We start from the raw sequence: 27,536 nt of genomic DNA, 5'->3' as shown, positions 1-27,536 counted from the left end.
TTATCTGTTGAAGGGTAAGTGAATCACTTAGAAGAGGTTCGTCGTGTCATGCCTGCGTGGCACAGAGTAGGCACTCAGTCTGTTTATCATGAATGATCCTTGCATTCGCTATGCAGAGGGTCTTATTTGCTATTCAGGGATAAACTGATCTGAAATAAAAAGGAACTATTTGTAGGAATCAAGCCCCGGAAAAGGCAATAGGGTAACTGAACCCAGAGCAGAGGAGACATGGAGGGGTTGACTTTTGATATGGATAAGGAACCCTGTTTTTCATCATAACAAGAAGGAAGACAAAGACGACCAATAATTCTGTAGCTTTGGTGGCAGGAAGATCAGGGCATTCCCACTGGAAAACTTCAATTTTCTCAACAGTATTAGGTGAGGCCCTTGTTAAGACAACTGGCCATATGCCTTGAGTTCCTGCATGTCTTGTGAACCAAGACACTAACCACCTTTATTCTGGACTACCTGTCTAAGGTTGCATACAGCATACAGACTTGGAACACAGAGATGGCAGGCATCCATCCGGCGATCTCCCTGGAAGGCAGGAAAGGATATCAACCGTCGGCTTGGCACCGCGACCTTTTGATTTCCTAAGGTTTTCAACCCTGTTGACTCCAGGATAGTCCACACCTTGAGAAGCTCACGAGCATGAACTAACTCCAAAGGCCCTGCTTTCCCACCTGAGGAGCAGGCAGGGACCCTGCACCATGTCACCACAGGCCACATGATTTACAGGAATCAAGAACCAAGGATGCAGTGTGAACTTAGAGTCTGTGTCCTTATCAAATACTGAGGGGGATTCTGGAGGCATTGCCTATTGCTTGATACACAGTAAGATCTCAGTAACTATGGGGCGGGTGGGAGAATAGATGATACAGTTTCAATTTTTTGTAATTCCTATTACATTCATCTGTGTCCAAAAGGGCATTTGTATCCCCCAAACTTAGAGCCACTGGGATTATCCCCTATTTTTTTTAAATCAATATTGCTAGACCCAAGACAGGGTTATCTGTTTTTTCATGGTGGCAGCTGTGGCCACTCAACATACCAGAAAGGCTGTCATATCAGCGTGGCATACATCTTTGGTGGGCTACTGGTGACCCATGTCATCTCATAAGATTGATTACACTCCTTCATATATATATATATATATATACATATATATATATATATATATATATTTCTTTTTTTAATAGAAGGAAAAGTACCTTTCAGTGATTAGGGAGTGGAGATACTCTTTCACCCTCCATTCTTCTTTCATCTCACTCTTGCAATCTATTTGTCAGTATCCACAACATTGCTTCAAAACAAAAAACGGAACTTCCCTGGCAGTCCAGTGGTTAAGAATAAGCACTTCCATTGCAGGGGCTGCAGGTTCAATCCCCGATCGGGAAACTAAGACCCTGCATGACACATGCATGGCACAGCCAAAAAGATTATAACAAAGAAACGGTTGGAATATTTATTGAGCGTCCACAGTGCACTCCAGGAAGCATCGAACCACCCCTTGTCTGCCTTTTCCAAAGGCACACTCGCACGTGAACTGACAAACAGGTCCCAGTGTGTGTGTGCAAGGGTCTCCCTGCACTGTGAGCAGTGGGGTGAGGGCCCGCTGAGGACGGGTAAGATGAGACGGGCCCAGAGATCACGGGAGCAGGAGGGACTGGTCTACAGAGTGCACTGTGAGCCTCCGCTGAGGACGTGGAGGATGAGACAGGCCCAGAGGGGTTACGGGAGCAGGAGGGGCTGATCCACAGGGTGTGCTGCTCAGGTCCTCTGGGCGTCTATCTCGGGCCGTACGGTGGCCTGGTCCCCACGAGACCCAGCGGCTTCCCCAGGAACCTTGTGGTTCTTCTCAGGCCCTCCGTGAGGGGCGAGGACTCCTCGCTGTCCTCCTCGGAGCTGGAGGCCGGGGCGGAAGCCGCAAGCCCGCCGCCCTCGCAGGTCGGCCGGTCGCCCCGGCACTCGCGTCTGCCTGCCGACTGGAGGCTTTGGTTGTAGAAGGTAGAGGCCATGCACTCGGCCGCTGACAGGTCACAGGCGCAGAGCAGCTTCGCACACAGGTTCCCCCCCACACCTGAGGGGCGAGGACAGAGGAGCAGCCTGAGCCGCCGCGGGACGCTCGCCCCCTCTGGCCTGGCCTCCTCCCTCCGTCTTGAACCTCTTGGCCCTGCATGCACTGCTTCCTCTACTGGCTACTGCTGCTGCTGCTAAGTCGCTTCAGTCGTGTCTGACTCTGTGCAACCCCATAGACGGCAGCCCACCAGGCTCCCCCATCCCTGGGATTCTCCAGGCAAGAACACTGGAGTGGGTTGCCTTTTCCTTCTCCAATGCGTGAAAGTGAAGTCGCTCAGTCGTATCCGACTCTTCATGACCCCATGGTCTGCAGCCTACCAGGCTCCTCTGTCCATGGGATTTTCCAGGCAAGAGTACTGGAGTGGGGTGCCATTGCCTTCTTCCTCTACTGGGAATACTCTTAACTTTCTCCTGGTTGATTCATACTTGTCCATCACAAAATGACTTGGCAACCCCTCCGCTCCTTGCCGGCTTAAAGGGGGTGTCTTTCCTGTGGGCTCCCATCAAATCCCACCCTATGCTTCTTTCTATCACAGCAGAAATATATATATATATATATTTTACAATTTGTATTTTTATTTGCTGAGTCTGATGACCCCACTTTATTTCTTGACTGTTTCAGTTGCCTGCAGTCGGGGTGGAGCACAGAGATCTGTGTGATCCAAAAGAATGAATGTGTTTGAAGTTGCTCAGACATAGACAAGCATTCTACAAATGGTACCTTTGTCTGTGGTTTTCAAAGACGTATTAGTGTTAGACACTTGGTCTTGTCCTACTCTGCGACCCTAGGGACTGTAGCCCACCAGGCTCCTCTGTGCATGGGATTCTCCAGGCAAGAATACTGGAGTGGGTTGCCATTCACTTAAGGGGATCTTCCCAACCCAAGGGTGGAACCCAGATCTCCTGCACTGTAGGTGGGTTCTTTACCGTCCGAGCCACCAGGGACGCCCAAAGACTTCCTGGGTCTGTTGGGTCTGTATTGGGTCTGTTTAATTTTCTTTTTTGTCTGATACTACCATGAAGTACCATCAACCAGATCAACCAGACTTTTTTCATCACACCGACCCTCCAAATCTCTGACACGGGCCTTCCGGTCAGCCCAGACACAGCTGTGGCATCTCCACAGCAGGGAGCAGAAAGACGAGAAACAGATGGGCAGAGCGGACAGAGGCGGCGGCCGTTCCCCAGAGCCGCTCCACGCTTCAGCCCGTGCCCCTCGCGGAGGACGGCCCGGAACCGCTCCAAGGTGTTCAGCTCTTACACCCCGGCCCTTGCGTCCGCTCCAGGACACCATGCTCACCCCTCACAGAGGGTTGGAACCGGCTCTGAAGCCCCCAAGGAGTTCAAGTGACACCACAGCGTTCCCGGGTTCACTGAGACCAGAGCGATGCAGGCACCTTAAGCTGAGCAGATGGGACCCAGAGGCATGCCGGCATCCCCGAGAACAGCGATCATCTCATCCCGTCACTCAGGGCTCTAACCCCACCCCTGCCCCTCACCGCCTACAGGACGAAGCATACAGCTTTCAGCCTTGGGTGTCTGATCTGCTACCTGTCTTCTCTACCTCACGTTGCACCACCACAGTCCCACCGCCTCCACTTTCTGTTCCCGTAATACAGAACCACGTGTCATTCCCAGACTCAGGAGTTCCCCGAATGCCACAACTTGTCTCTCCCCTCCCCTCCCCACTTCTTTTTTAAAAACACACATGGTCATGGGCATCAGGGAACCCGTTAACCTCTGGAAAACCTCACCTCACTGCCCCTTCTTACTTCTGCCAAGTTCTCCCATCCTGGCTGCCGCACTCCGCGGGTTCAAAGCCCCTTTCCAGTGCTCCTGGGCCCTTGTACTACCTATGAGTGGTACCAGTAAGACTCGAGTCCTTTGCTTATCTCTCTTCCCGCCTGTGAGTGATTCAAGGCAGGGACCCTGTCTGTTCACGGTGTTCCTCATTCCTGGTGGCGGTTTTATGGAGAAGCACATGGTTAGGGGAGTGAATGAATGGATGACTGAATGCATGACGTGTAAAGCCCAGAGCTCCCGGGAGGCAAGAGGCGCACCTGGTCCTCCAAGGCTGGGTGCCCGGGGGGGAGGGGGGGCACTCAGCCCGGGGCTTCCCCAGATAAAAAGTGAGAGCGACACCCCCCGACGCAGCTCTCGAGAGAAACGGGGACCGTTTCCTTTTAAGCTGTGAAGCCTAAGGGAGCTGTACCCACTGATGCAGCAGTCAGATGTAGACGAAGTCAGTCCTATAGCAAGCCCGGCACAGTGAGGCTCCCGGCAGCTGGGCTCTTTCCAGACGGCTCCACCGCCACCCCCCAGACCCTGAGTGGCCACAAAGGCGCCTCCGGCTTCCACCACTGGGAGGAGTGGAGACGCAGGCCCACCCCTCCCTGCAGCCGGAGTCACTTCCCCTTTTCTGTGGGGTTCTTCAGGAGACCGCGTGGGGAAAGGGTTCTGTTTTTAGGAAGAGAGACCCACTCGCACAGTGGAGACTCGGTTCTAGGTCTGAGGAATTATGATTTCACAGTCCCAACCCCAGTTCTATCACCTCTTCCTACCTGTGTGACCCTGGACCTCACTTGCCTCATCTGTAAAATGGGCAGGCTCGTGGGGCTACCTCACAGAACTGGAGTGAGGATGAACTCCAGAACTCAGAAGAGCACGTGGGAAGCACTGGGTAAGTGTGGGTTGTGACGTTAGTCCCCACCTGCTCTCACAGGCTCGGTGACTTTGGTCAGCTGACTTGGCCTCTCTTGAACTTGAGTCTCCTCCTCAGTGGAATAAGGGTACTAATGTGTGCCTCAGAGTACATAATAAGTCACATTAGAGGTGAACAAGTGATTGTGGAAGCATCTGTCAGATGAGCTGTGGTCCCCATGCTGAGCTGAATGAAAGAACAGCCCACTTTGCTGGCCCGCAGCACTTACACTCGGGTGTACCGTCCACGCACAGCACCGGCGACTGAGGAAGCCTCTCGAGCAGACAGCCCAGTCTTCTCACCTGCTCCAGGCAGCAGTGATGGGACAGACAGCACCTAACAGCAAGGAAATCATTTACTGCCAGGCCCCCGCTGCCCCCAGAACTCCCTCCAGGCTTAGTTCTCCCACACTCCCTGTAGTAGCGACAGTAGTCAGCGCCTCCTTTCCAGGGCACACAGGGCTGACTGATACACACACCAAGGGCCACTGTGTACGGTTGCTCAGGTTGCAGACTGTACCAGGATGCCACATCGAAGGCAGGGTCCATCACACTGGAAGCATCTTGTAATTGTAAAAAAAGTTTTTTGTATTTTTATCATGACTCTGTTGACTGAAAAGATAGGTGATTGCATATTTGTTACAATAATCTTGTAACAGAAAGAGTCTTGAGGAAAAGGTCCCACTTTAAGTATATACAAAAGTACCACATGGGCTAGCAGTGACACACTCCCTCCAAACTTTTATACAACAGAACAGTTAATCCTACATCCATAGGGTATCCCCTATGTCCCCAGCCTTAAAAGAGAACAGAGTAACTATCCTGGGCGTAGAGAACTGCCTCTAAGGAAGTGGCTAGCAAAGAGCAAGATCTCAGGAAACAGATGGGGATGAATCGTGATCTTGCTTTTTAGACTCACCCATCTGGCCCCATAAAGCCTCACAATCTCCCTCAGTGTCCCCCCAAGTCCAAGGAAACTTGTGATATAGTTTCCAATCCTCCCTAGGCAACTTCACCATTGGAGGGTGTGGGCAGTGTACACCATTCCACTAGAGCTCTAACTGGCCATGAACTAGGTGGGTCTTCAGGTGCAATCAACCTTTAAACTCGACCAGTTCCGCTCTCAGAATCTTTCTCTAATTCATCTCCAGGTTGAGTCCCCCATTGTTTCCCCCGTGTCCTAACCGCATATGTTATAGTGTGTGGTGTTTTGTTGAATTGTCCGTATCTCTCACTGCAAGCTCCAGAGGCAATTTGTTGTGATCTGCTTTGTTTAAGTTTAGTCCTTTATATGTCTCTACCACCTAGCACAGTGCCAGACACAGAGCAGAAGCACAACAAACGCAGGCCGAATGCCTATATTAATGAATGAATAAATTAATCAATGCATGAGGTCAGTGGAAGTTCTTCCAAGAGCAGTAGGTACAAAATTTGACAATTAAACTTAAAAGTTGTCGAGAAGCTCACTTCAACGTGTCCTGTTGCAGAGCAAATCAACTGAAGACCCCAATTCTACATGTTGCTGTTGTTGCTGTTTAGTGCCTAAGTGGTGTCTCATTCTGTGACCCCACGGACTGTGTAGCCCACCAGGCTCCTCTGTCCATGGAATTTTCCAGGCATAAATACTGGAGTGGGTTGCCATCTCCTTCTCCAGGGGATCTTCCTGACCTAGGAATCAAACCCACATCTCCTGCATTGGTAAGTGGATTCTTTACCACTGAGCCACCTAGGAAACCCAATTTAGAGCAGCTGGGTAGTACTTGTGTCTAGACTCCCATATCAAAAGATCTGAATCTGTCTGGCTCTGTCCCTTCATGGCTGAATGACCTCAAACAAGTCAGTCTTGGAGCCTCTGCTGCTCATCAGGACAAAGGGGTTGTCATGGCAACAAGCCCCTGAGCGCGGTAATGCAACACTGTGAGCCTGAAGCGATGACCCGCGTACCTGTCCAGGGCATCCCTCGGCTCGCCTTGTCCTTCCTGCCCACAGTAACAGCCGTAGGCTTCAAAGTCCTCGGGGCACCGGGATGTCAGACAGAAGAGCATCTCTCCAAGCTGCGACCTCACCCGTGTGTGGTCCCCGCTTCCCGGATGCAGGACGGTGAGCCTGTCACAGGCTGAGAAACAGGACTCTCATTTCTGTCTCTCTCTGCCCTGCTTCTCCCCTCCCCTCTTCCTCACCCTGCAACTTGGGCTAAGCCAAGCAAAACCCATCGTCCCTGCACACCCCATCGTCACAAGTTCAGACGGGGAAGGACCACAAAGCCCAGAGGCCTGAGCAGCGCCTTGCCAGTGTCTTGCCCAGGAATGAGCCCAGTCCCCCGTGTGTGTCCCACCAGCTGTGGCTCCTTGCAGGTGCGGGGCCTTTGCTAAGGCGCCTGAGAAAGGAGAGCCAAGGAGGAGGACCATCAAAACCCAAGTGTTTCATTCTTTCCAGCAAACCACGGTGCAGACGATGCCGAGCTCTTTCTTTCTGAGCCGGTAAGAGCGACAAGAGCCCTCCGTCAGCGGTTCCTTTCCCGATTCAGCCTCCAGCAGCTGATGACTAAAGGTGCTCATGCAGGAGAGATGGCGCCCTCTAGTGGCACCAAGTGGGATGGTCACAGTGCCTTACGGTGACCTTAAGGGCCTTGAATTCTTGCCTGGAAAATCCCATGGATGGAGGAGCCTGGTGGGCTACAGTCCATGGGGTCGCTAAGAGTCGGACACGACTGAGCGACTTCACTTTCACTTTTCACTTTCACGCATTGGAGAAGGAAATGGCAACCCACTCCAGTGTTCCTGCCTGGAGAATCCCAGGGACGGCGGAGCCTGGTGGGCCGCCGTCAATGGGGTCGCACAGAGTCGGACACGACTGAAGCGACTTAGCAGCAGCAGCAGCAAGGGCCTTGAAGAACCACCCCACTCATAAGAGGATCTTAAGACCGGGAGAGGACAGACACCGCTCTGCTTCTGCTCACCTTTTCTAGATGTCTCCTCGGGACCGCTTTTGATGGACGATACAGCCAACCCCAAAGATTTAATGCCAGCGGGGACGACGGTTACACCTTTCTCTGTGGCAACAATTTCTGCAGACCCTGAAAACACACGTCTTTATGGTCCATATTCAACAAGTGATTCGAGGGAAGTTAAGGACTTTGGGAAGGTCATGTGCACATATTTAAAATGAATAACCAACAAAAACCTACTACATAGCACCTGGAACTCTGCTCAATGTTATGTGACAGCCTGGATGGGAGGAGGGCTGGGTGGAGAATGAACACGTGTATATGTATGTCCCTTCCCTGTTCACCTGAAACTATTACAACATTGTTAATGGGCTACACCCCAGTACAAAATGTTTTTTGATGTTAAAAAGAATAAAAAATTAAATTAAATAAAAAGTGGTTCGAGAAGAGATTTGCAGATGGACACATGCTCAAGGCCAAATTCAGACAAAGCATCAGGAGAAAGAGTCTTCTCAGACTGGGTCTGCAGACAGCCAGGGCAGAGCCTCAGGGATCCTCGGCTGCTATGTGAGAATTTCCAAATTTTCCATGATGATGTTAAAACGGTTGGGGCCCAAGCTAGAACATGTGGATACTTCTTGGGGGCAAGAAGCGTCACAACCTCTCAAGCCTATATGCGTGTTATATTTACTATCGTGCGCCTGCCAAGTAAAGGCCACCAAGATGCTCACAAGTGAAGAGAAAACAGAATGATGGAGACATTAAGCCAGTTCTCAGTATAAAATCACGCAGGCAAGCGAAACTCTCCCTCAAACTCTTCAAAACCGCGTTAGCCTCTCTTCATGCTCAGAATTAAGTGCGAAGTCCCTTCCACCGCGGGCAAGGCTGCCAGCGATATGGTCCTGCTTCCTGGACCTCCCTTCACTGTCATATATCAGTCCCACCTGCCCCCTTGGCTGCAGGCAGGAAGGTCTCCAGCCCCAGGCCAGATCTCCAGCCCAGTCTGGTCCAGACCAAGGGAGCGTCAGGAGGCTCTGCCCCACTTGTCCACTGACCCAGGCTCAGTCCCCAGAGCTCAGGCTAAGGCCTGGACCTCTAACTTGCAGTCCTTCTCCAGACGCGCCATACTGGTTTTCTTCATACATCCAGGCTCCTGTCTCTGCTTGCTCCACACTCTGATCCTGATGGGTTAGAAGCAGCCCTTCAGGAACCTTGTCATAACCTCAGCCTCCTAAAGTTAGCATCCTGTTCAGTTCTCCAGCCCCACAAGTGGAAACCCATTAAATGGTGACTTTCTACCACACTCCAGAGAGCTGGAAACAGATGAAGACTCTCCCTGACCAAACTTCAGTCAGACCCCTCTGAGCCCTCCCTCGACCTTAGCCCGTGAGCACTGCAAGCTCTCCGCACTCCCCACCCTAAGAGACTTAACCAAATTCTAGTGTTAGTCACTCAGTTATGTCTGACTCTTTGTGACCCCATGGACTGTAGCCCACCAGGCTCCTCTGTCCATGGAGACTCTCCAGACAAGAATACTGGAGTGGGTAGCCATTCCCTTCTCTGGGGGATCTTCCCGACCCAGGGACTGAACCCCACTCTCCTGCATTGCAGGCAGATTCTTTACCATCTGAGCCACCAGGGAAGCCCAAACAAACCCTAGCCTGGTTTCTAACACTCAAGGAAAGCCTTGTCCCTGGGATGACCCAGCTCTGGTCTTCCTTAAGGTCCTTAAGGTCCAAGAAAGCGCAAGGCAGTCAAGAGAATTCACTGCTTTCCATCCACACCCACCTTGCCGAACAGGTCTCAGCAAACAGCCCCTACCCTCTCTTTGGAATTTTCCACTTTTCTGGCTCTGCGGGAGCTCCTAATAGTTTCCCCTTCCTCCTCCCTCATCGGCCTTTAAAATGCCCCATTGCTTCTGCACAAATCGAAGTGGAGCTCAGTTTATCCTGAAGTCCACGCCTGGACAAGCGGTCGTAGGGTGAGAGAGGCCAGCCCAGTTCAGGTATAAAAAAAAAAAAAACACACCACGTTTAATTTTAATCAGAGGAAACAATGGAAAATAATGAGCTACCATTTTTTTCTATTAAAAACTAGAGGTTTTTCATTCTCTTGTTTTTAAATAGTACCCACTATTGGCCACTGGAATGCACCTGTGAGTGTAAATTGATTCAGTTTTTCTCCAGGGCAATATGGTGACATGTTGAAAGCCCTGAAATGATTACATCTTTTATACAGCAATTCAACTTCTAGGTATTTATCCTGACAAATTAATCAGAAGTGCATAGGCATAAAGAAAGTATGTATCTATTATTTATAATAACACATGTTAGAAATAATTGGTTAAATAAATGATAGGATTCCACATAAGGAATTGTTGCATAGCCTGTAAAAACCATGTTACAGAAAAATACTTCATGTCAGGTGAATATCACCTCGTTGTATGAAGTGATACAACTCAGACTGTGAAACCGTAGCTGCCAAGTGATCTCAAATTCATTTTGTTTATGTTACGGATGTGCTTACTCTGGGTTGGGTAGAGACTGGAAGAAAACATCTTCAAATATTAAAAGTAGCTATTTGTATTCTGTGAATTTAAATAGACAACCAAGTATAGTTTTCTGTATTTTTTCCTAAATGCATCTCTTTAGCAGGTAGGTTTCTGTATCTTCCTATTAACGGATCTTTTGATTTCATTTTGTCTGTTTTTTGGTAAAGGGAGTAATTTTTGTAGAGGAGGGGAGTTGAAAGTAAATTGGCTTCAGTGAGTTCTCTCATTTTGGGGAGCACACGATAAATGTACAGGGGACAACAACATACGCCAAGGGGGGAGAAGCTGAGCATGCCTACCTGGAGAAGGCGTGGTCCCAGAGTCCTCCATGCCTTCCTGGTCTCCACCTGGTTCTGTCCCCAAGGGAGAGATAGGGAGTGAGCATTAACTCCAGTCTGTCCCATCTTAGTGTCCAGAGGCGGCTCCCATCCCCTGGGCGCAGGAGGCCACGTGCTCTTTGCTCTGCCCCCAGTCACTTCCCAAGGGACAAATAAATAGATAAGTAAATATTTTAAAAAATAGAGCCATGGTTGTTAATCACCACGAACAAAGTAAATAGGTTAATTCTCTTGATGACGTCTTGCCCATCTACTTTTAGATAAGACTTTGTTCTCTGTGAAATCACAACTGTATAACAGGAAGAAGACAAATCTTACGTTGTGAAGTCTGGGGTTAGAAAGCAGTCCAGAAATCAAGGCTAGAATGACTTAGAGTTTTTAATATCCCAGAGTCTTGGTTTCCTATATAATCTGCAGAATGGGCATAATAATACTCACTCCAGACCCTGTCAAATAGTGGTCACCGGTGTGAGTGTGTGTGTGTGCACGCTCGGTTGTGTCTGACTCTTTGTGACCCCATGGACTGTCGCCCACCCGTCTCTCCTCTGTCCATGGGATTTTCCAGGCAAGAATACTAGAGTGGGTTGCCAGTTCCTACTCCAGGGGATCTTCCTGATGCAGGGATCAAACCCATGTCTCCTGCACTGGCAGGGATTCTTTACCACTGAGCCACCTGGGAAGTCGGTCACCAGAACTCAGCACAAATACCGAGATGGCATTTTCTATTAGGTGCCCTCCTCTGAAGTCCCTTCTGCTTACTTGTCCTGGAGAGCGTGATCAGTTGGTCAGCTCCGGTCTCAGATGCCACTGTGAAAAGAAATCATCAAATCTCAATTACCAACCCAGCTCAGCACCTTAGCCGGGCAGAGGAGAGAAGACCCATGGCAATCTGATCAGGGACTCTGTCTGGGTATTGTGGCCCCATTACTTCTCAACTCAGTGGACAAAAGGCCAGATAAGGGCCCGTCTTGTGGTTTAGACAGAAAGACCAGCAAATGACCACTCTGGGAGAAACAGCCATTATTTTCCCTGGTTGGAATGGCTTCATCTGGGAAGGCAGCTTAAGAGGAAACGTAGGTCTAAAAGCAAGGATGGAGGAAGCGGCATCTTCAAATCTCAACCCTCCCACCAACTCTGGGTTTCGACAGCTTCTCTCCATCTCAATATGCCATCTGAATATGGAGATTCTAGTAATTATTTCATAGAATTGTATGAGCATTAAATGAGGCTACATAGTTTCAGTCTCCCAGTATCCTGCTTGTGGTTTGACATTGTGTGTGCTTTTTTTGTAGCCACATTAGAATTTTTGGAAGAAGATGCTGGCCCAGAATCTTCCCGTGCTCTGTCTCATTGAATTCTTCTGTCTCCCCAAAGAATAGGAACAGTCAACCTTTTCCAGGGATTGGTAAACTATGACCCGGCCCTCGGCTCATTTTTGTCAATAAAGTTTTATTGGCACCACAACCACACCCATCCAGTTACAGACTGTCTGTGGCTGCTTTCCTGCGGCAATGGTAGAGTTGAGTAGTTGTGAAAAAGATCTTCTTGCCCCCAAGTCTAAAATATTTACTATCTAGCTCTTAACCTGAAAAAAAAAAAAAAAGCTGATTTCTATGCAAAGTGAAATTTAGAGAGGTTAAACCATGCTCCCCAAGTCACATAGCTGAAAAATAGGAGAGTCAGGAATCCACCCCAAATCTGCCTAACTCTAAAACATAATTTCACCCCATAATGGTGAGAACAGCTGCAAACCCTTACAAACTGTCCCATCAGCACTCATGTGATTGATTTTTGAGCCCACATTAAGGCTTCCTCCTCGGAGGGCATTTGTGAACACTGCTGAGGTCGTGGGTGTGAAGATGTTGAGTGTGTGTTGGGGGCAAAGATGTGAGTGCATCCACCCTCTTCCTCTACTTAGACTCCAGACTCCTTGAGGAACCTTATTTACTTTGAGTCTTTCCCAGGGTCATGCCACAAGGGGAGTAAGGATTCTGGTTGAAGAAAGTGGAAAATGTATGAATTGGGGGTGATTCTGTGATTGTCTGGTGGGGCCAGGAAACCCGTAGCTTATGCTCAATTTTTTTATTTATTCTTTTTTTGTTTGCTCTTGGCCATGCTGTGCAGTAATGGAAGACCTTAGTTCCTCAACTGAGGATTGAACAAGTGCATTGGGACCTTGGAGTCTTAAACACTGGGCAGCCAAGAAAGTCCCATTATCCTCAGTTTCGAAGGGACGTGGCCACTGCCAGTCACACTGGGTGTGGCGGCTGCTTAGGGGCAGGGCGTATGGTGGAGCTTTGGTTTGGTGTTGGTGCCCTCTCCTCTTTTCTCAGGACCAGGAATCCAAGGCACGGGCTTTCTGGGAGCTGTTGGGGATGACATGGCCTTGGACGTGGAGGATAGCCACGGGATGAGCCCATGAGCCTCTGCTTCTAACCTTGCAGAAGCAGCAGCAGCAGCAGCAAAAGAGAACTAGATGCAAATCTGTAGGCAGCGGGTATGCAGTGGGCTCTCCCCGCGGTGATGAGTTGCCAGATTTAGCAAATAAAAAACCAGGAAGCCCAGTTACATTTGGATTTCCCATGAACAATAAATATCTTTTTAGTAGAAGTAGGGCTCATGCAAATTCTGGGACACACTTATATGAACACAGCATTCATTGTTCATCTGAAGTTCAAGGTCAGATGGTCAAGGGTGTGGGTCCTGTGTTTTAATTGGTAATTCTCCTGAGATGGGACTAGGAGTTGTGGGAGAAAGCTGAGCAAGTAGAAAAGAGATCTGTGGGTCAAAAGGAAGTAGGGGGGACTCTGGAATGTTCCTGAGGTGGTTCCACTGCAAGCCCAGGCAGGGGGAATTTTAGGTAGCCAATCTCAGCAAGTAGGCAGATGGCACCATCAAAACACAGGTATTTGGGGTCCCCACCGGTCCCCTGTGCTCACCTTCTCCTGAGATGGCCATCAGGCTGGAGTCCGTGGGCTCCACAGGAACCACTGGAGAAAGAGAGACCCTGGGAGCAATGGGTGATGAAAGCAAGTGCCAAGGGTCTCCAAGGACAGGCTGGGCAAGGGAGGAGGGAGGGGGCTGGCAAAGATGTTCCCAGAGGGGCTGCTTATCCTGCCTCTCGCACCCCACCTCAGGACATAGGGGTGCCCAGCAGGGACCCTGCTCAGGAGGGGCTCCAGTCAGTGCTGGTTCTTGTGGGGAAAGTGACACCATCAGTCACAGGCTGTTGCAACCAAAGGGCTGCAAACCCTGAAGGCTTGTGGCTGTGGACCGTGGTCCCCACCTGAGAAGAGTGCTGTTCACACGGGATGGCAGAGAGAGAGGGTGCTGGACTCAGAAGGTCCACAGAGATACCACATGCATACACAACCCACACACACGTCCACACACGCATGCCTACACATGCTCATACACAAATCCACACACATATAGGCACAGACACACCCACATCCATGGCACACACAGTCACACCAACTTCCTCTTTAGCAAACACGGCAGGACTAGTTCTGAGAAAGAGACTGCAGCCCCAGGAAAGGAAGGATGCTCGGCCAGGGTGCACCTTGAGCTTCCCATCCTTGGGTACCCACGAGGTTGGGACTGAGAGATCGTGGGGAATTTGGCAGACAAGGAATGATGTGCATAAACTTAACTCTCACTTTTTTTCATAAGACTCATGTTTTAGACTTAGAACCATCCCTTGCTTTGTTCAGTAGACAGTTATGAAGAGCCCACCTGGTCCTGAAAAATGACATAAAGAAAACAACCTCCTCTTTAGGGAGTCCCCACCTGAGCCCAGGTGGCTCCTTGGGCCGCATGCTCTGGGGGACAGACGAGGGAGGCAGCCAGTCTATCCCCAGGAGGCCTCAACCACCAGGAGGTCACCCGGCCGGAAGGGCCTTGCCCTATCTGAGCACTGAACTATGTCCTGCTCACAGCTATAGACAGAGAGGAAGAACCTGGGGTCTTCATCCTAACCAGATCAAATTCACACCTGTCTACCTAGCAAGGGCCATTTGATGTTGGCTATGGACTGAATTTATCAGAAGTAACGGTGTTTCTTAGAGAAGGAAACGGCAACCCACTTCAGTACTCTTGCCTGGAAAATCCCATGGATGGAGGAGCCTGGTAGGCTACAGTCCATGGAGTTGCAAAGAGTCAGACCCAACTGAACAACTTCACTTTACACTTCAATGGTGTCTCTAGCTGGGGGAGGTGGACACGCCTTCAGTGCCACCGGTCACTCCAGCTCCCCAACCTAACCCTGATCCATCCAGTCCCATCTGCAACCAAGGCCCTGTGGTCCAAGCAAGAGTGGCTTCCCGAAGAGGCCTTACCTCTTGGCAGGACGGTCAGCAGCTCTTCCTTGCTGGCTGTCTCTGAAAAGAAAGCACATTGGAGAAGTGGGTTTGGGGATGTTAGAAGGCGCTGGACTTGGGCATCTGAAGAAACGCAGCGATGATGGTCTCTGACCAGCTCCCACCCCAGATCACCAGCCCCAGCAATGACGCCAGGCCTGGGTCTTCCTACCTGGAGGCTGAACCAGACAGAAAGATGTGTCCAGAAGGTTCAGGGAAGAGTTGATACTGGACCGAGCCAAGCACTCTATGGCAGCCTTATCGCAGGTACACAGCAGGTGCTCACAGGTGTCCCTGGATTCTGTATGCAGAGCAAGGACAGAACAGATGGGAAGAGCTCACTGGGAATCCCAAGAGGTGATGCAAATGCTCAAACTGACTGCTGACTTGCCCTCCACCGCCCTGCTTCTCTTGCGGTTTTCTTCAGCTCATCCACGACAGCTCCGTCCCTTCCGCTGTGTGATCCAGCCTGGGAGCCAAAGGCACTTTTCTCCCACACTCACACCCCATCCACCAGGCCACCCTACCGGCTCTGCTTTCAACCTATATGAATCTGATCATGTAGCCCTGGGCTTTCCTGGCAGCTCAGTGGTAAAGAATCCGCCTGCCAACGCAGGGGATGCAGGTTCGATTCCTAGGTTGGGACGATCCCCTGGAGAAGGGAATGGCAATCCACTCCACTATTCTTGCCTGAGGAATCCCATGGACAGAGGAGCCTGGTGGGCTACAGCCCACAGGTGGTAAAGAGTCAGATACAACTGAGCAACTAAACAATAGCAACAATGCACCCCCACCTGCTCTCCACCCCCGCCCCCCATCCTGCCTGGCTTACAGCAGAGGCCTCACTAGGCCCCCCACCTCCTCCCCTGTTGCCCAGCCTCTTCTCACCACTGAGGGGCCAGAACAGTCTTTAGGGCTCAGGTCAAACCATGCCTTTCTGTGTGTGTGTTCAGAATCCTCCATCAACGTCTTCACTCAAAGTAAACACCACTACCTCCTGTTCCTTCTCAGACCTCACCTCCTTTCACTCCTCCCTTGTCACCCCACTTCTGACCTGCTGTCCCCCTCGTTCCTGACACACCAGGCCCCTGGAGCCCGGGTCCGCCGCGGGCCACTTCCTCCATCTGCTGTTCTCCTGAGAAGCCACAGGCGGCTTCCCCCTCCTCTTGGTCTTCACGCAACTGCCGTCTTCACAGGGAGGGTTCAGCCGACTTTCTTATTTAAACAGGACCCCCCTCCCCAGGCCTCTCTGTGCTTTTCCTCTGATGTATTTTCCTCCCCAGATCTTAGCCCTTCTTAACGTATCGTACGGTTCCTTTCTGACGTTTCCAGTGTCTGACAGTGAGAGGAAACCCCAGGTCAGGGCACCGCCGACATGTAGGTGATTACCTTGCACGTGGTGGGGTGCTCAGTGTGTAAGTGTTGGGTGAATGAGCAAATGAGCCATGGTTCCCTGGTTCACTGTGCTCCTCACCTAGTGATTTACACCCTTCCTGATGCTCCAGACTCCTGCCAGTTGACATTACTTGGGCTGAGGGGCCAGTCAAACCTGGGTTCAAACTCTGGCTTTGCCACTTGGCAGCTATGTGACTTTGGGAGAGTTATTATTAAATTTCTCTGAGCCTTTCTGTCCTTATCTGAACACTGGGGATGACGACCCCTGTCTAACAGAGTTGTTAGGACGACCAGAGTTGCTGTGTATACTATCCACGACTTGTAACAGTCACTCAAAAAGGCTGGCTCTAATACAGTACCCCATCTTGCCATGGTCCTCTTCCCTCTCTGCTTTGGCCTACTCTACTTCTTCTGCCAGGATTGTTCAGAGACATGAAGTAAAATTCCTAGAGTCACACAGCAGGTAAGGTGGAGAGCTGAGACTGGAACATACAAGTGTCTGATTCTTATAAACAAGCACCCCAGCCTTATTCATCCATCATGGCATCTGCCTCCACTTCCACCATCATTGCGTTCTCAACAGATGCCAGTCTCCATATTGTTTGACATTTAACACTGTTTAAAAATTGTAAATGTAACATTTTAAGCATTACTTAATTTTTATAACAAATCTCTGAAGCAGGTTCTGTCCTCCCCCTTTTGAGGATCAAAGTTGTTAAGTAGAAGGTCAGGGTACTCCCTCCCCGAAATCCACAATGCCTAAGTAGCAAACTATTTGCCCTCCCCAAGCTTCCAGGGTTGGTACAAGCATAGCATTGTAAATCAAATAATCGGCTGAGCAACTGTTGTTTCAATTCAGAAAGCATGTAGTGGGCCTCTACTGCCTGCAAGGTGCAGCTGCCACAGATCTGGCGGGGCTGTAAGTACCCACAGCGATGCAGGCAATGGTGACGATGACGAGGGTGGACCCTGGGAGCCTGGGCCTGGAGTCTCTGAACTGTCGTTTCTCAGCCCAGTCTCCTGAGACACCTGGAGACGCTCACCACACGAGATACTCTTGCTGATGCAGTTGACATCTGTGCTAAGCTTGGCAGGGTCTTGCAGACAGTCCATCTCAGCGGCCTCCTCGTAGCACCTGCGATGCTGGAAGCAGCAGCTGCGGCAGGAAGGGTCGGAATGAGAGCGTGGGTTAGAGCACGGGCAGGCAGCACACCATCATTCAGTGTCCCCGGATGGTTCCTGGCAGTGACCTGTTTCAGTCCTTAGTGTGCGCACACACACACATGCTTGAATTTGAATTGTGTTGCCTATGCAGCAGGTGCTATCATAGCTATCAGCATTTACATATGTGAAAACTGAGACACATGGAGCTCTGTAACTTGCCAAGGTCAAGGTTGATCACAGAGAGAGGCTGACACCAAACAGCTAAGTCAGGTGGCTCTTGCAGTGCAAGCAGGAGGACAGTGGAGCCAGACGCAAAGAAGAAAAAACACACAGGCAGCTGATGGCCTTGGGCAGGCTGCTGTTTCTGACACTACCTAACTTATAGAAATCTGTTCAGGTCAATAGAATGTCAATACAGACCCTACCACATGGTAAACACTCAATAAAACTACAGCAATTATTTTTGGGGTCTGGCAAGCAAGTTCAAGGTGGAAATAATCTGTATCCCAGAAGTCTGGAAACTCCCACCTCCATCAATTGCACCGTGTAAAGTCACTGAAATTGGGTGTGACGCAGCATGCTGCCAGTTTCGGCCATCAACGATTTGATCATTAACACAGTGATGAATTGCTGCTTTATTTTTTTGACTTCTAGGTCTGCTCAGTATTTTAATAACTAAAAGAAGTGGCAAGAGAGGACCTGAAAGAAAAACACGTTCCCAGAAATGGTCCTGGCACCATGCCCCGAATGGAATCAGTTTCTCCCTTTCTGAATGTCAATGAGCTGGCTTGTGGTCCCAGGGATGGAAGACTGCCCTCTGTTCCAGAAACAACTTACACCCATGGGAATCCTTCCCTACCTTCTGGGAGTCTGTGTGGATGAAGGCGCACACTCCATCACACTGGATTTGGGCACAAATATAGTACCAGTGGGAATTCCCAGGTGGCACCAGTGGAAAGGAACCCACCTGCTAGTGCAGGAGACATAAGAGACGCAGGTTCAAATCCTGGGTTGGGAAGATCGCTTAGAAGAGGATGTGGCAACCCACTCCAGTATTCTTGCCTGGAGAATCCCATAGACAGAGGCGCCTGGAAGGGTCCAAAGGGCCCAAAGGGTCACAAAGACTCGGACACGACTGAAGTGACTTAGCATGCATGCATAATACCAGTGAGGTGTGGACATGGTCCCAGAGTAAAGGCGAGACTTCCACACTGCTGCAGTTACTATGGCTCCAATTACTGCTATAACTACTACTACTGGTAGTAGTACTTCTACTACTTCTACTTCTCTTACTACTTTAAATACTACTATTACTACCTCTAGTACTACTAATGTTACTACTACTATTACTAGCCCAACCCCTAAACCCTGATAGCAGTTTTATTAGTACTGCAGCTATTGCTACTACTGTTACTATTACTACAGCTACTACAGCAACTGTTCTACTACTATTGTTACTACTACTACTAACACCAACACCATCACCGGTTCACTAGCACTGCTTCTGTTGCTGTCACTGCTATTACTATTAATACTACTGTAGCTACTATAACAGCTGTTACTACTAATGTTGTTATATCACTACTACTATCATCACTACTAACACAGCACTACTAATCTTGTTGCTGTTGTTATCAATCACTAATAACCCTTGAAAACAACAAGTCAGGCAGAATTCCATCACATTAGCTTGTATTTGGTCGTGTAATCCTAAATAATAACTATGAGGTAGGTGTTTTTATTACCTCCATTTAATAGGTAAATAAACTGGAACACAAGGAAGTAAAATAATTTGCCCAAGGTCAGGTCCCTAAGGAACAGAACATGGGAATTACTGGCTTATAGGTGATCTGCTTAAAACTCTAACATGTGTGCAGCCTCAGTCGCTCAGTCGTGTCTGACTCTTTGTGACTCCATGGACTTTGTGACCCCATCAGGCTCCTCTGTCCTTGGGGTACTGGAATGAGCTGCCATTTCCTGCTCTAGGGCATCTTCCCAACCCAGGGATCCAACTCAAGCTTCCTGAGTCTCCTGCATTGCAGGCAGATTCTTCACCGCTGAGCCATCAGGGAAGCCCCCAAACTCTAACAGATACCAACACATTGTCCTAACTGACCCTCCTGCTACCCGTAGCTATTTGCCGTATCCTTGCTGACGCCGAATGCTTCTAAGATTTTAAATTGTGTTGCACATGCCCACATACACCTGCACACAGAAGCAGGGACCAGGGAGCCTTCTGCACCTGTGCTCTGCCGAAAGCTCAGCCGGGCCTCCACGAGCTCACCTTTGGTCTTGCTCACCTGTCAGACTGGTCCACAGGCAGCCCTTCCATCTCAAACCTGCAGGCACAGCCGTAGTCTTCGAAGTCCCGGGGGCAGAGCCCAGCCACGCACCTCATACCATTCACGAACTGGAGCAGCGCGGGGAAGTTGGTGAAGACGGCCTGCAGCCAGGTGAAGTGGGAGCCCAGGCAGTCTGGGGGAGGGGAGCAGGGCTCACCGGGAGCCAGAGTTGAGGAGGGAGCCCCCTTTTCAGGGGGATAGAACCTCCTCACCTACTAAGCACCCACTGCATACTCAGGACTTCTTGACCATTGAAGGGAGGCAGGTTTACAAGCTGCGGTCCCCGTTGGTTGCCCCCCAATGGCCTTTCATCCTTCTGCCTTACCAACAAACCTGAAAAGTACTCAAGGAAGGTGAGCCTCCTTCCGAAGTCCCTAGGGATGTTTAATAATCATTCTCAGCTCATCATGGTAATCTCACGCTTCTGTGATAAGGTTAGTCTAGGGCTGGCCATGAAAACCATGTATGACCCAAAAAACTTCAGGGGTAGTCTGTTAGAAGCTTTGGAGACATATTCCTGTCCTAATAAAGCATAAAGACATAGAAGAGGGCCTTTCTGACCTACAATTTTCTCCTTCCTTGAAGGTGGTGAGGATATACTGGGCTAGAACTGCAGCAACCACTTTGCAACCATGAGGCCCCATATCTAAAGCTGAAAAACTATTATGTCCAAGGGAGCAGTGGGGCAAGATAAAATGAGCCTGCTGGGTCTCAGATGCCAGTGCTGCGCTACTGCATCAGTCCTTGTGCCTTCAGAAGGCTTATGTGAGATCATTAAATGTCTTTATTATTTAAGTTCCTATTAGTTTCCTGAATGGATCCCAAATGATACAGTCTTGGCAATAAAGAACTATAAATCAGCCTGAGGAAAAAAAAGGAGTATAGACACTAATAATCTGGGGTTACCTGTTGTGTGCCAAAAACAGTTAGATGCTTTAAATAGCACAATAGTTAAAATTGATAGAGTGAGTAATGCTATGAAAGGCTTTCATGGTCAACGATCCCATAAATGTCTTGTTCATTCTGAAAGACAGATCCTATTCTGTCACCTCCCTTTCACAGGTAAAAAAACCAAAGGTCAGAGACATGCCTGAGGTATCCACCAGCAATGATGACTTGCCCTAAACAAAATGCTCTTGCAAACGTAACTGGCAAGCAAACAGCATCCAACTTTATGACTCTATATCTCATGCTCACTCTCTCTGCCTGGAGGATTGATACATACTTAATGAGATGATCCCACAGCACCAATTTAAATGCACAGGGTGATCAAAAAGAGGTTCAATTCAGTTCAGTCACTCAGTCGTGTCCGACTCTTTATGACCCCATGGACTGCAGCACACCAGGCTTCCCTGTCCATCACTAACTCCCGGAGCCTATTCAAACTCATGCCCATCAAGTCAGTGATGCCATCCAACCATCTCATACTCTGTCGTCCCCTTTTTCTCCCACCTTCAATCTTTCCCAGCATCAGGGTCTTTTCCAATGAGTCAGTTCTTCCTATCAGGTGGCCAAAGTATTGGAGTTTCAGCTCCAGCATCAGTCCTTCCACTGAATATTCAGTACTGATTTCCTTTAGGATGGACTGGCTGGATGTCCTTGCAGTCCAAGGGACTCTCAAGAGTCTTCTCCAACACCACAGTTCAAAAGCGTAAATTCTTCGGTGTTCAGCTGTCTTTTGGGGGAGATCCAAAGTTGTGAGGATCACATCCACCTTGACTGTTCACTGCTCTGCTAGTTTCTTCCTACCTCGTTCAAACTTCCCTACCCGTGTTTTGTTTCCACACAGTCTAATCAGAAACATGATAAAAGGTTTTATGTTGATGGGAAAAGTCCATCTGGGGTTTATGTGTGTGAGTGTGTGTGTGTGTGTTTATGGAAACATGCATTTTCATTCAAGACCTGCACTCAGTCATTTATACATTTTAAGTGCACTTTTAAACCTAGCATAGTCTAATCTAATAGGCAATGCAGAGCCACCTTGCTTGTGTCCATCATATTATAATCTTGTTTTGGGTACTTTTAGTTATCGAGGCTAGGAATCATCACAGCATCCACAGCATCGTGCAATTTGTAGTCACGTAATGAATACAGAACTGATCCACGGAATGTTTCTCAAGCTTTATGTAGCTTTATGTACTAGTTGATAAGGAAACATAAAACTACTTCGGTGTAAGACCAAGCTCTGAACTCAGAAAAGACCTTGTCCCTTCTGGTTGTGTGGCTGGGCAATTCCCTTAACTCCTTTGCCTGGAAAAGAGGGATGCCATTCCCCTCCTGACCAGGCTGTGGTCAGTAAGAATGAAGAAAGGATAACAAAACCACCTAGTCCCTCAGTGACTCACCCTACGATAAAAGGCACTACCATTCACATCAGAATTTGATCACGTTGTTCGGAGCTTGCAGGGGAGGCCATGCTCAGAGGGCAGACCCCCAAGTTCTGTTAATTTCCTTAGATTTCCCCCCACACACACCCCATGCCCTAACACCCAGGGGATAAAAGCAAGTTCAGATTTAACTCACCAAAAATTTCGGCCACACCTTCTACATTTTTAAACATCCCATTGAAGAAAGTCATACCTAAGTGGAAGGAAAAGATAATACATTAGAGTTGGGTTCTCCCCTTTCCTTTCCCTGTCCACCCCCTTCAGGAAGAGTGAGTAAAACTCCTTCTCTAAGAATAGATTTGACCTTAGGCTACATTTCTAGTAACGCAGGTTGCCATGGAAAACTAATAAGATAAAAATTGAGCTGTGTTGTTGTTGTTCAGTCACTCAGTAGTGTCTGACTCTTTGTGACCCCTTGGACTGCAGCATGCCAGGCTTCCCTGTCCTTCACCATCTCCTGGAGTTTTCTCAAATTCATGTCTATTGAGTCGGTGATGCCATCCAACCACCTCATCCTCGGTTGTCCCCTTCTCCTCCTGCCTCCAATCTTTCCCAGCATCAGGGTCCTTTCCAATGATGGAAAAGACTTCCAATTCCAAGTCGGCCCTTCACAACAATGCTCAGTGGTGAAAAAGACCCCTGGATGGTGAGGTCTGTCTGGACTGGTAGAAACTATGGCTAAACTACAAACACCTGGCAGGAAGTCATCATTTTGGGTCTCCATCAACGTGATGACTTTTGGAACTGGGCATCGTCCCTTCTGGGCATTTTAGAAATTATACCTATGAGCTGGTTACTAGGTATACTGACTTCTATGGAGAATGCAGCTTCGAGGTTAAGGCAGGTCTGGGGCTGCTCTGGGTGAGCCCTTGTATCTGAGCTGTTACTTAGGAGCTCCTGGACTGCCGTGTAGATCGATGCCAGGGCTTCTCCTGGTAAAGAAGAGCGGCTGGCATGGCCTGTTGGCACACTGTGCTTCCTGGCCTCAATCCTTCTAAAAGCCAAGTGTGGCTTGTGAGTCTAAACATCTACCTGAAGAACACCTCCTCCTGGGCATTGCACTTCCCATGGGGGTTGTGCCATTTGGATAGAGGCCATGAATGTGTCTGGACGGGACTGGTCACTTAGCTTGCATGGGCTAGTGCACAAATAATTTGGTTGACTCCAGTTACCTCTCTGAAAGGTCAGAAACGAACCCTTAGTTCAGGGTAAACCTCACCAGCTATGTACTCTATTCGATGCCTGTATAAGAACCCACCTGAGAACTCTTTACAATCCAGCGCCAGGAAAACCTTCCCTTCTCCAAGGGACAACTACAGATCCCCTTTTCTGATAACCTGAGCCCTGCAATGCGTCACCTTTTTATTTTTGTCCTTTCAATACAATTACCGTGTAACCCTGATTGATTAGCCCATTTCCTTCCTTCACCTGGTTTCCCCTTCCAGCTGACCCGTGTCTCTCGATAAAAATTTTTAGTGCTTTGTCTCAAAGGAGAGCCTGATGGTGGGTCAGACACCAGAATTAACTGTGAGGGAGACGCATTGGAGTCTTACTCAGATCACTGTACCGTCAAATGCCATAGCAGTAAGCAACTCTAGGGTATATTCAGAAGGGATCAGTCTCTCTGCCAATATCCTAGACAGCTTGCTACCAAGCTAGGTCTCCTAAGAAAAGAGCAAAGGATCCTTACTGATATTTTCTGAGAGTCCCAGAGGCAGCTCATGTGGAAGGTGTGGGGTGTCAAGAGGGTGGCCCCCTATAAACGAGAAGAACAAGGTTAGTGCAAAGACAGGCACTGCCCACGTGCCGGGGAGGGCGGGGAGGCGGCAGCCGGGAGAGTGATGAGGATGCAGGTCAGCTGGATTCTACACCTGTTTTTCTAGTGCCTGGAGTGACCAGGGTGGCCCAGTGTTTTATATTGGTTGGTCTTAAGGGAGTAGTCTTCTGGTTTGGGATGGAGATTTTGAGACTTATCTTTAAGCTGTTGTTGCATAGGAAGCATATAATTTTAACTTACATGGCATGTTTGTTTGGAGTTTCTTGAGATGAAGGATTGGTGGAAATAAAAACAGATACAGAAAAGACCCCAAACCCTGAGTAGTTTATAGTTGAGGACAGGAGTTTTCCCCAGACTGTCAGCATCAATCTCACCTGGGATGCAAGCTCAGTAAAAGTTATGGTCCTTGTGCCCTCGCTCAGGTCTGATCCCACAGACTTACTCCAGAGTAAGTATCAGAAATAAACATTTTTAATAAGCTCCCCAGCTGGTTTGAAAGTTGCTGGTCTAGAAACTGCACCTTGATAAATGTTGCTTGGGAAGACGACAACAGGGTGGAAGACCTCTGTTGTTCAGTCACTAAGTTGTGTCCAATTCCTTGTGACCTCAGGACTGCAGGCTCCTCTGTCCTTCACTATCTCCCGAGTTTGCTCAGATTTATGTCTATTGAGTTGATGATGCTCTCCAGCCATCTAATCCTCTGTCGTTCCCTTCTCCTCCTGCCCTCAGTCTTTCCCAGCATCAGGGTCTTTTCTAATGAGTCCACTCTTCACATCAGGTGGCCAAAGTACTGGAGCTTCAGCATCAGCATCAGTCCTTCCAATGAATATTCAGGGTTGATTTCCTTTAGAATTGACAGGTTTGATCTGCTTGCTGTCCAAGGGACTCTCAAGAGTTTTCTCTAGCACCACAATTCAAAAGCACCAATTATTCGGTGCTCAACTTTCTTTATGGCCCAACTCTCACATCTGTACTTGACTACTGGAAAAACCATAGTTTTGACTATATGGACCTTTGTTGGCAAAGTGATATTTCTGCTTTTTAATACGCTGTCTAGGTTCTTCATAGCAAGGAGCTTACTTGATGGCTTTAGGGTTTGAATGTACTCTTGAGAGTCCCTTGGGCTGCTAGGAGATCAAACCAGTCAATCTAGTTTGAAGGGGCAAGGGAGCAACCGCGGGTCAAAGAGGCCATCACACTCCAAGGGAGTCAGCAAAGCAAAGGACAGCGGCTGTGAACCGCGGGGGAGGAGATGCACTGTTGGGTGGAGAGGCCTTTGCTCACTGGCCCCTTGCCCTTTGCTCTCCTTGGTGCCCACCTCAACCCCCATCCCCCACATCCATGCTCAAAATGTGGATTAACCCTCAAGCTTATCACTAATGTTTGCTTTCCATCACTCACTTGGCAAGAGGATAAAAATAATAAGTAAATCAAATGGAATTTGGCAAGACGGCCCAGGGTTCATGCGTGTCTGCGTGTGTGCGCGTTCAGTCGTGTCCCACTCTTTGTGACCCCATGGACTGTAGCCCGACTGGCTCCTCTGCCCATGGGATTTTCCAGACCAGAATACCGGAATGAATTGCCATTTCCTTCTCCAGGGAATATTTCCAACCCAAGGATGGAACACGAGTCTTTTGCGTCTCTTGCATGACAGGTGGATTCTTTTTTTTTTAATTAATTAATTTATTTTAATTGGAGGCTAATTACTTTACAATATTGTAGTGGTTTTTGCCAAACATCGACATGAATCAGACACGGGCACACATGTGTTCCCCATCCAGAATCCCCCTCCCACCTTCCTCCCCATCCCATCCCCCAGGGTCATCCCGGTGCACCAGCCCCCCTGAGCGCCGACAGGTGGATTCTTTACCACCAGCGCCACCTGGGAAACCCCAGTGTTCATAGTAAATATATACAAAGCCAGAAATACAGTCAAATACCATTACTTACCGCCGTGTGGAGCCATCAGCATTCCCAGGAGGAGAAGCACAATCATGGCAGCAGAGCAAAGGGAGGGACCTTGGCATCAACTGGCACAGCGTCCTGGGAGAGAAGTCAGCGGAGCATGGTGAGTATGCTTTCAGAAACCAGGACACGAGACCCCAGAGGACCTGTTTGTCCTAAAATGCAGTGCAGGAAAAGGAGAAAGGCCCCAAAGTGATCCTGTCCCAGCCTTGCAAGCGGCTTAACTAAGAGTAATGAGACAGGTTGGGACCATGGACTCTTTCCTGCAACCCTGCAGTGCTCGCACCTGGACACAGCTCTCCTCGAACAACAAAATATTAATACAAAGAAACCGTAAGAAACTAAAAATAACTGTGTGCACGCTCAGTTGGAGCAAACGCTGGACCCAAAAGACAGAAAGAGACCAAAAACCCCAGCTGCCAGTTTTGAAGAGCCTGGAGTATAAAAACAGTGTGTCAGGAGCAAAAACAGGATACTGGGCATGCCCCCTACACACACACACACACACACACACACAAGCCACCCCTTTGGCCTGACCCCTGGACAGACCTCTACCCTCACCCCACATAAGGAACACTCACTCACCCCTCCGGAGCCAGCAAGCAAGGGAAACTGTTGTTTGTTTTTGCTCTCGCCTGCTACCACAGAGCCCCCAACAAAGCCTTGCCTGAATTTCTTGTTTAGCCTCTATTCAATTTCTATTGATTGGGGAAGGCGAAGAACCCTAGTCTGTAACAATATGACAGTAAAGAGATCACATTCCCTCTTTGAAACTCAGTTTATCCATCTGTAAAATGGAAATGTCACCGTACACTCCTTGAGGACATAGTTCTGCTCTCATTTATTTATTCACTAAATCGATGGTCATTTGTTATGTGCCAGGCACGTAGCAAGGATGCAGGAAAGCAAAGTGAAGAAAACACACCTTACCTGTGAGTGGCTCATGGACTTTGGGGAAAGGCAGCAATTTAACAAGCACTATAGTTTGACTTTTGTAAACTGAGTTTTGAGGAACCCATGTGTGTGTCCAGCAGCATTCTCAGCAGTATTTTTTTTTTAATTTCTTAATCCATTTTTAAGTTGAAGTATAGGTAGTTTACAATATTATTTTACTTTTGGGTGTACAGCAAAATGACTCAGTGATTTATAATATACATATATTTTCAGATTCTTTTCCATTTATAGGCTATTATAAGATATTGCATATGGTTCCCTGTGCTATACAGTAGGTTTTTGTTTATCTATTTTATATATAGTAGTGTGTATCTGTTAATCCCAAATTCCTAATTTATCTCCTCCCACCAATCTCCTTTGGTAACCACAAGTTTGTTCTCTATGTCTGTGGGTCTGTTTTGGCTTTGTAAATAAGGTCATTTATATAATCTTTTAAGATTCCACATATAAGTGATATCATGGGATATTTTTCAGCAGGATGACTCTGAACCTTCGTACCAACATCACGGGATAAATCTGGCCACAGTGGCACTGCCCTTTAGCAAACAGTGCTTTTCCTGCAGCGGCTCCATCTTTCCT

The 27,536-nt window shown here is 48.7% G+C and overlaps 1 protein-coding gene across 1 annotated transcript; it reads right to left on the bottom strand.

Moving 5' to 3' along the window:
• Positions 1 to 1,326: 1,326 nt before the first annotated feature.
• OC90 (otoconin 90) lies at positions 1,327 to 26,034 on the bottom strand. The gene is made up of 14 exons (XM_002692609.7): positions 25,989 to 26,034; positions 23,952 to 24,017; positions 22,398 to 22,454; positions 19,833 to 20,007; positions 17,412 to 17,524; positions 15,146 to 15,274; positions 14,953 to 14,994; positions 13,555 to 13,605; positions 11,375 to 11,422; positions 10,577 to 10,630; positions 7,739 to 7,855; positions 6,724 to 6,895; positions 5,010 to 5,116; positions 1,327 to 2,080 (listed from the first exon to the last, which is right to left on the bottom strand). The coding sequence occupies exons 1-14, from the start codon at positions 26,032 to 26,034 to the stop codon at positions 1,788 to 1,790; spliced, it is 1,470 nt and encodes a 489-aa protein (XP_002692655.3). The 3' UTR covers positions 1,327 to 1,787.
• Between the last annotated feature and the right edge of the window lie 1,502 nt (positions 26,035 to 27,536).

The sequence above is a fragment of the Bos taurus genome, chromosome 14 (genome assembly GCF_002263795.3).
Source record: "Bos taurus isolate L1 Dominette 01449 registration number 42190680 breed Hereford chromosome 14, ARS-UCD2.0, whole genome shotgun sequence".
In the NCBI taxonomy this organism is placed as follows: domain Eukaryota; kingdom Metazoa; phylum Chordata; class Mammalia; order Artiodactyla; family Bovidae; genus Bos; species Bos taurus.
This window is presented reverse-complemented; position numbering and strand designations above follow the sequence as displayed.

What these genes read in the sequence shown, in the direction of transcription:
- OC90 (XM_002692609.7), bottom strand. Translation starts at nt 26,034, where the DNA reads ATGATTGTGCTTCTCCTCCTGGGAATGCTGATGGCTCCACACGGCG. An exon ending in GATGGCCATCTCAGGAGAAG is followed by an intron (nt 11,423 to 13,554) that starts GTGAGCACAGGG and finishes TTCTTTTCACAG; the next exon opens with TGGCATCTGAGACCGGAGCT. An exon ending in CGTGGACGGTACACCCGAGT is followed by an intron (nt 2,081 to 5,009) that starts GTAAGTGCTGCG and finishes CTCGCCCCTCAG; the next exon opens with GTGTGGGGGGGAACCTGTGT.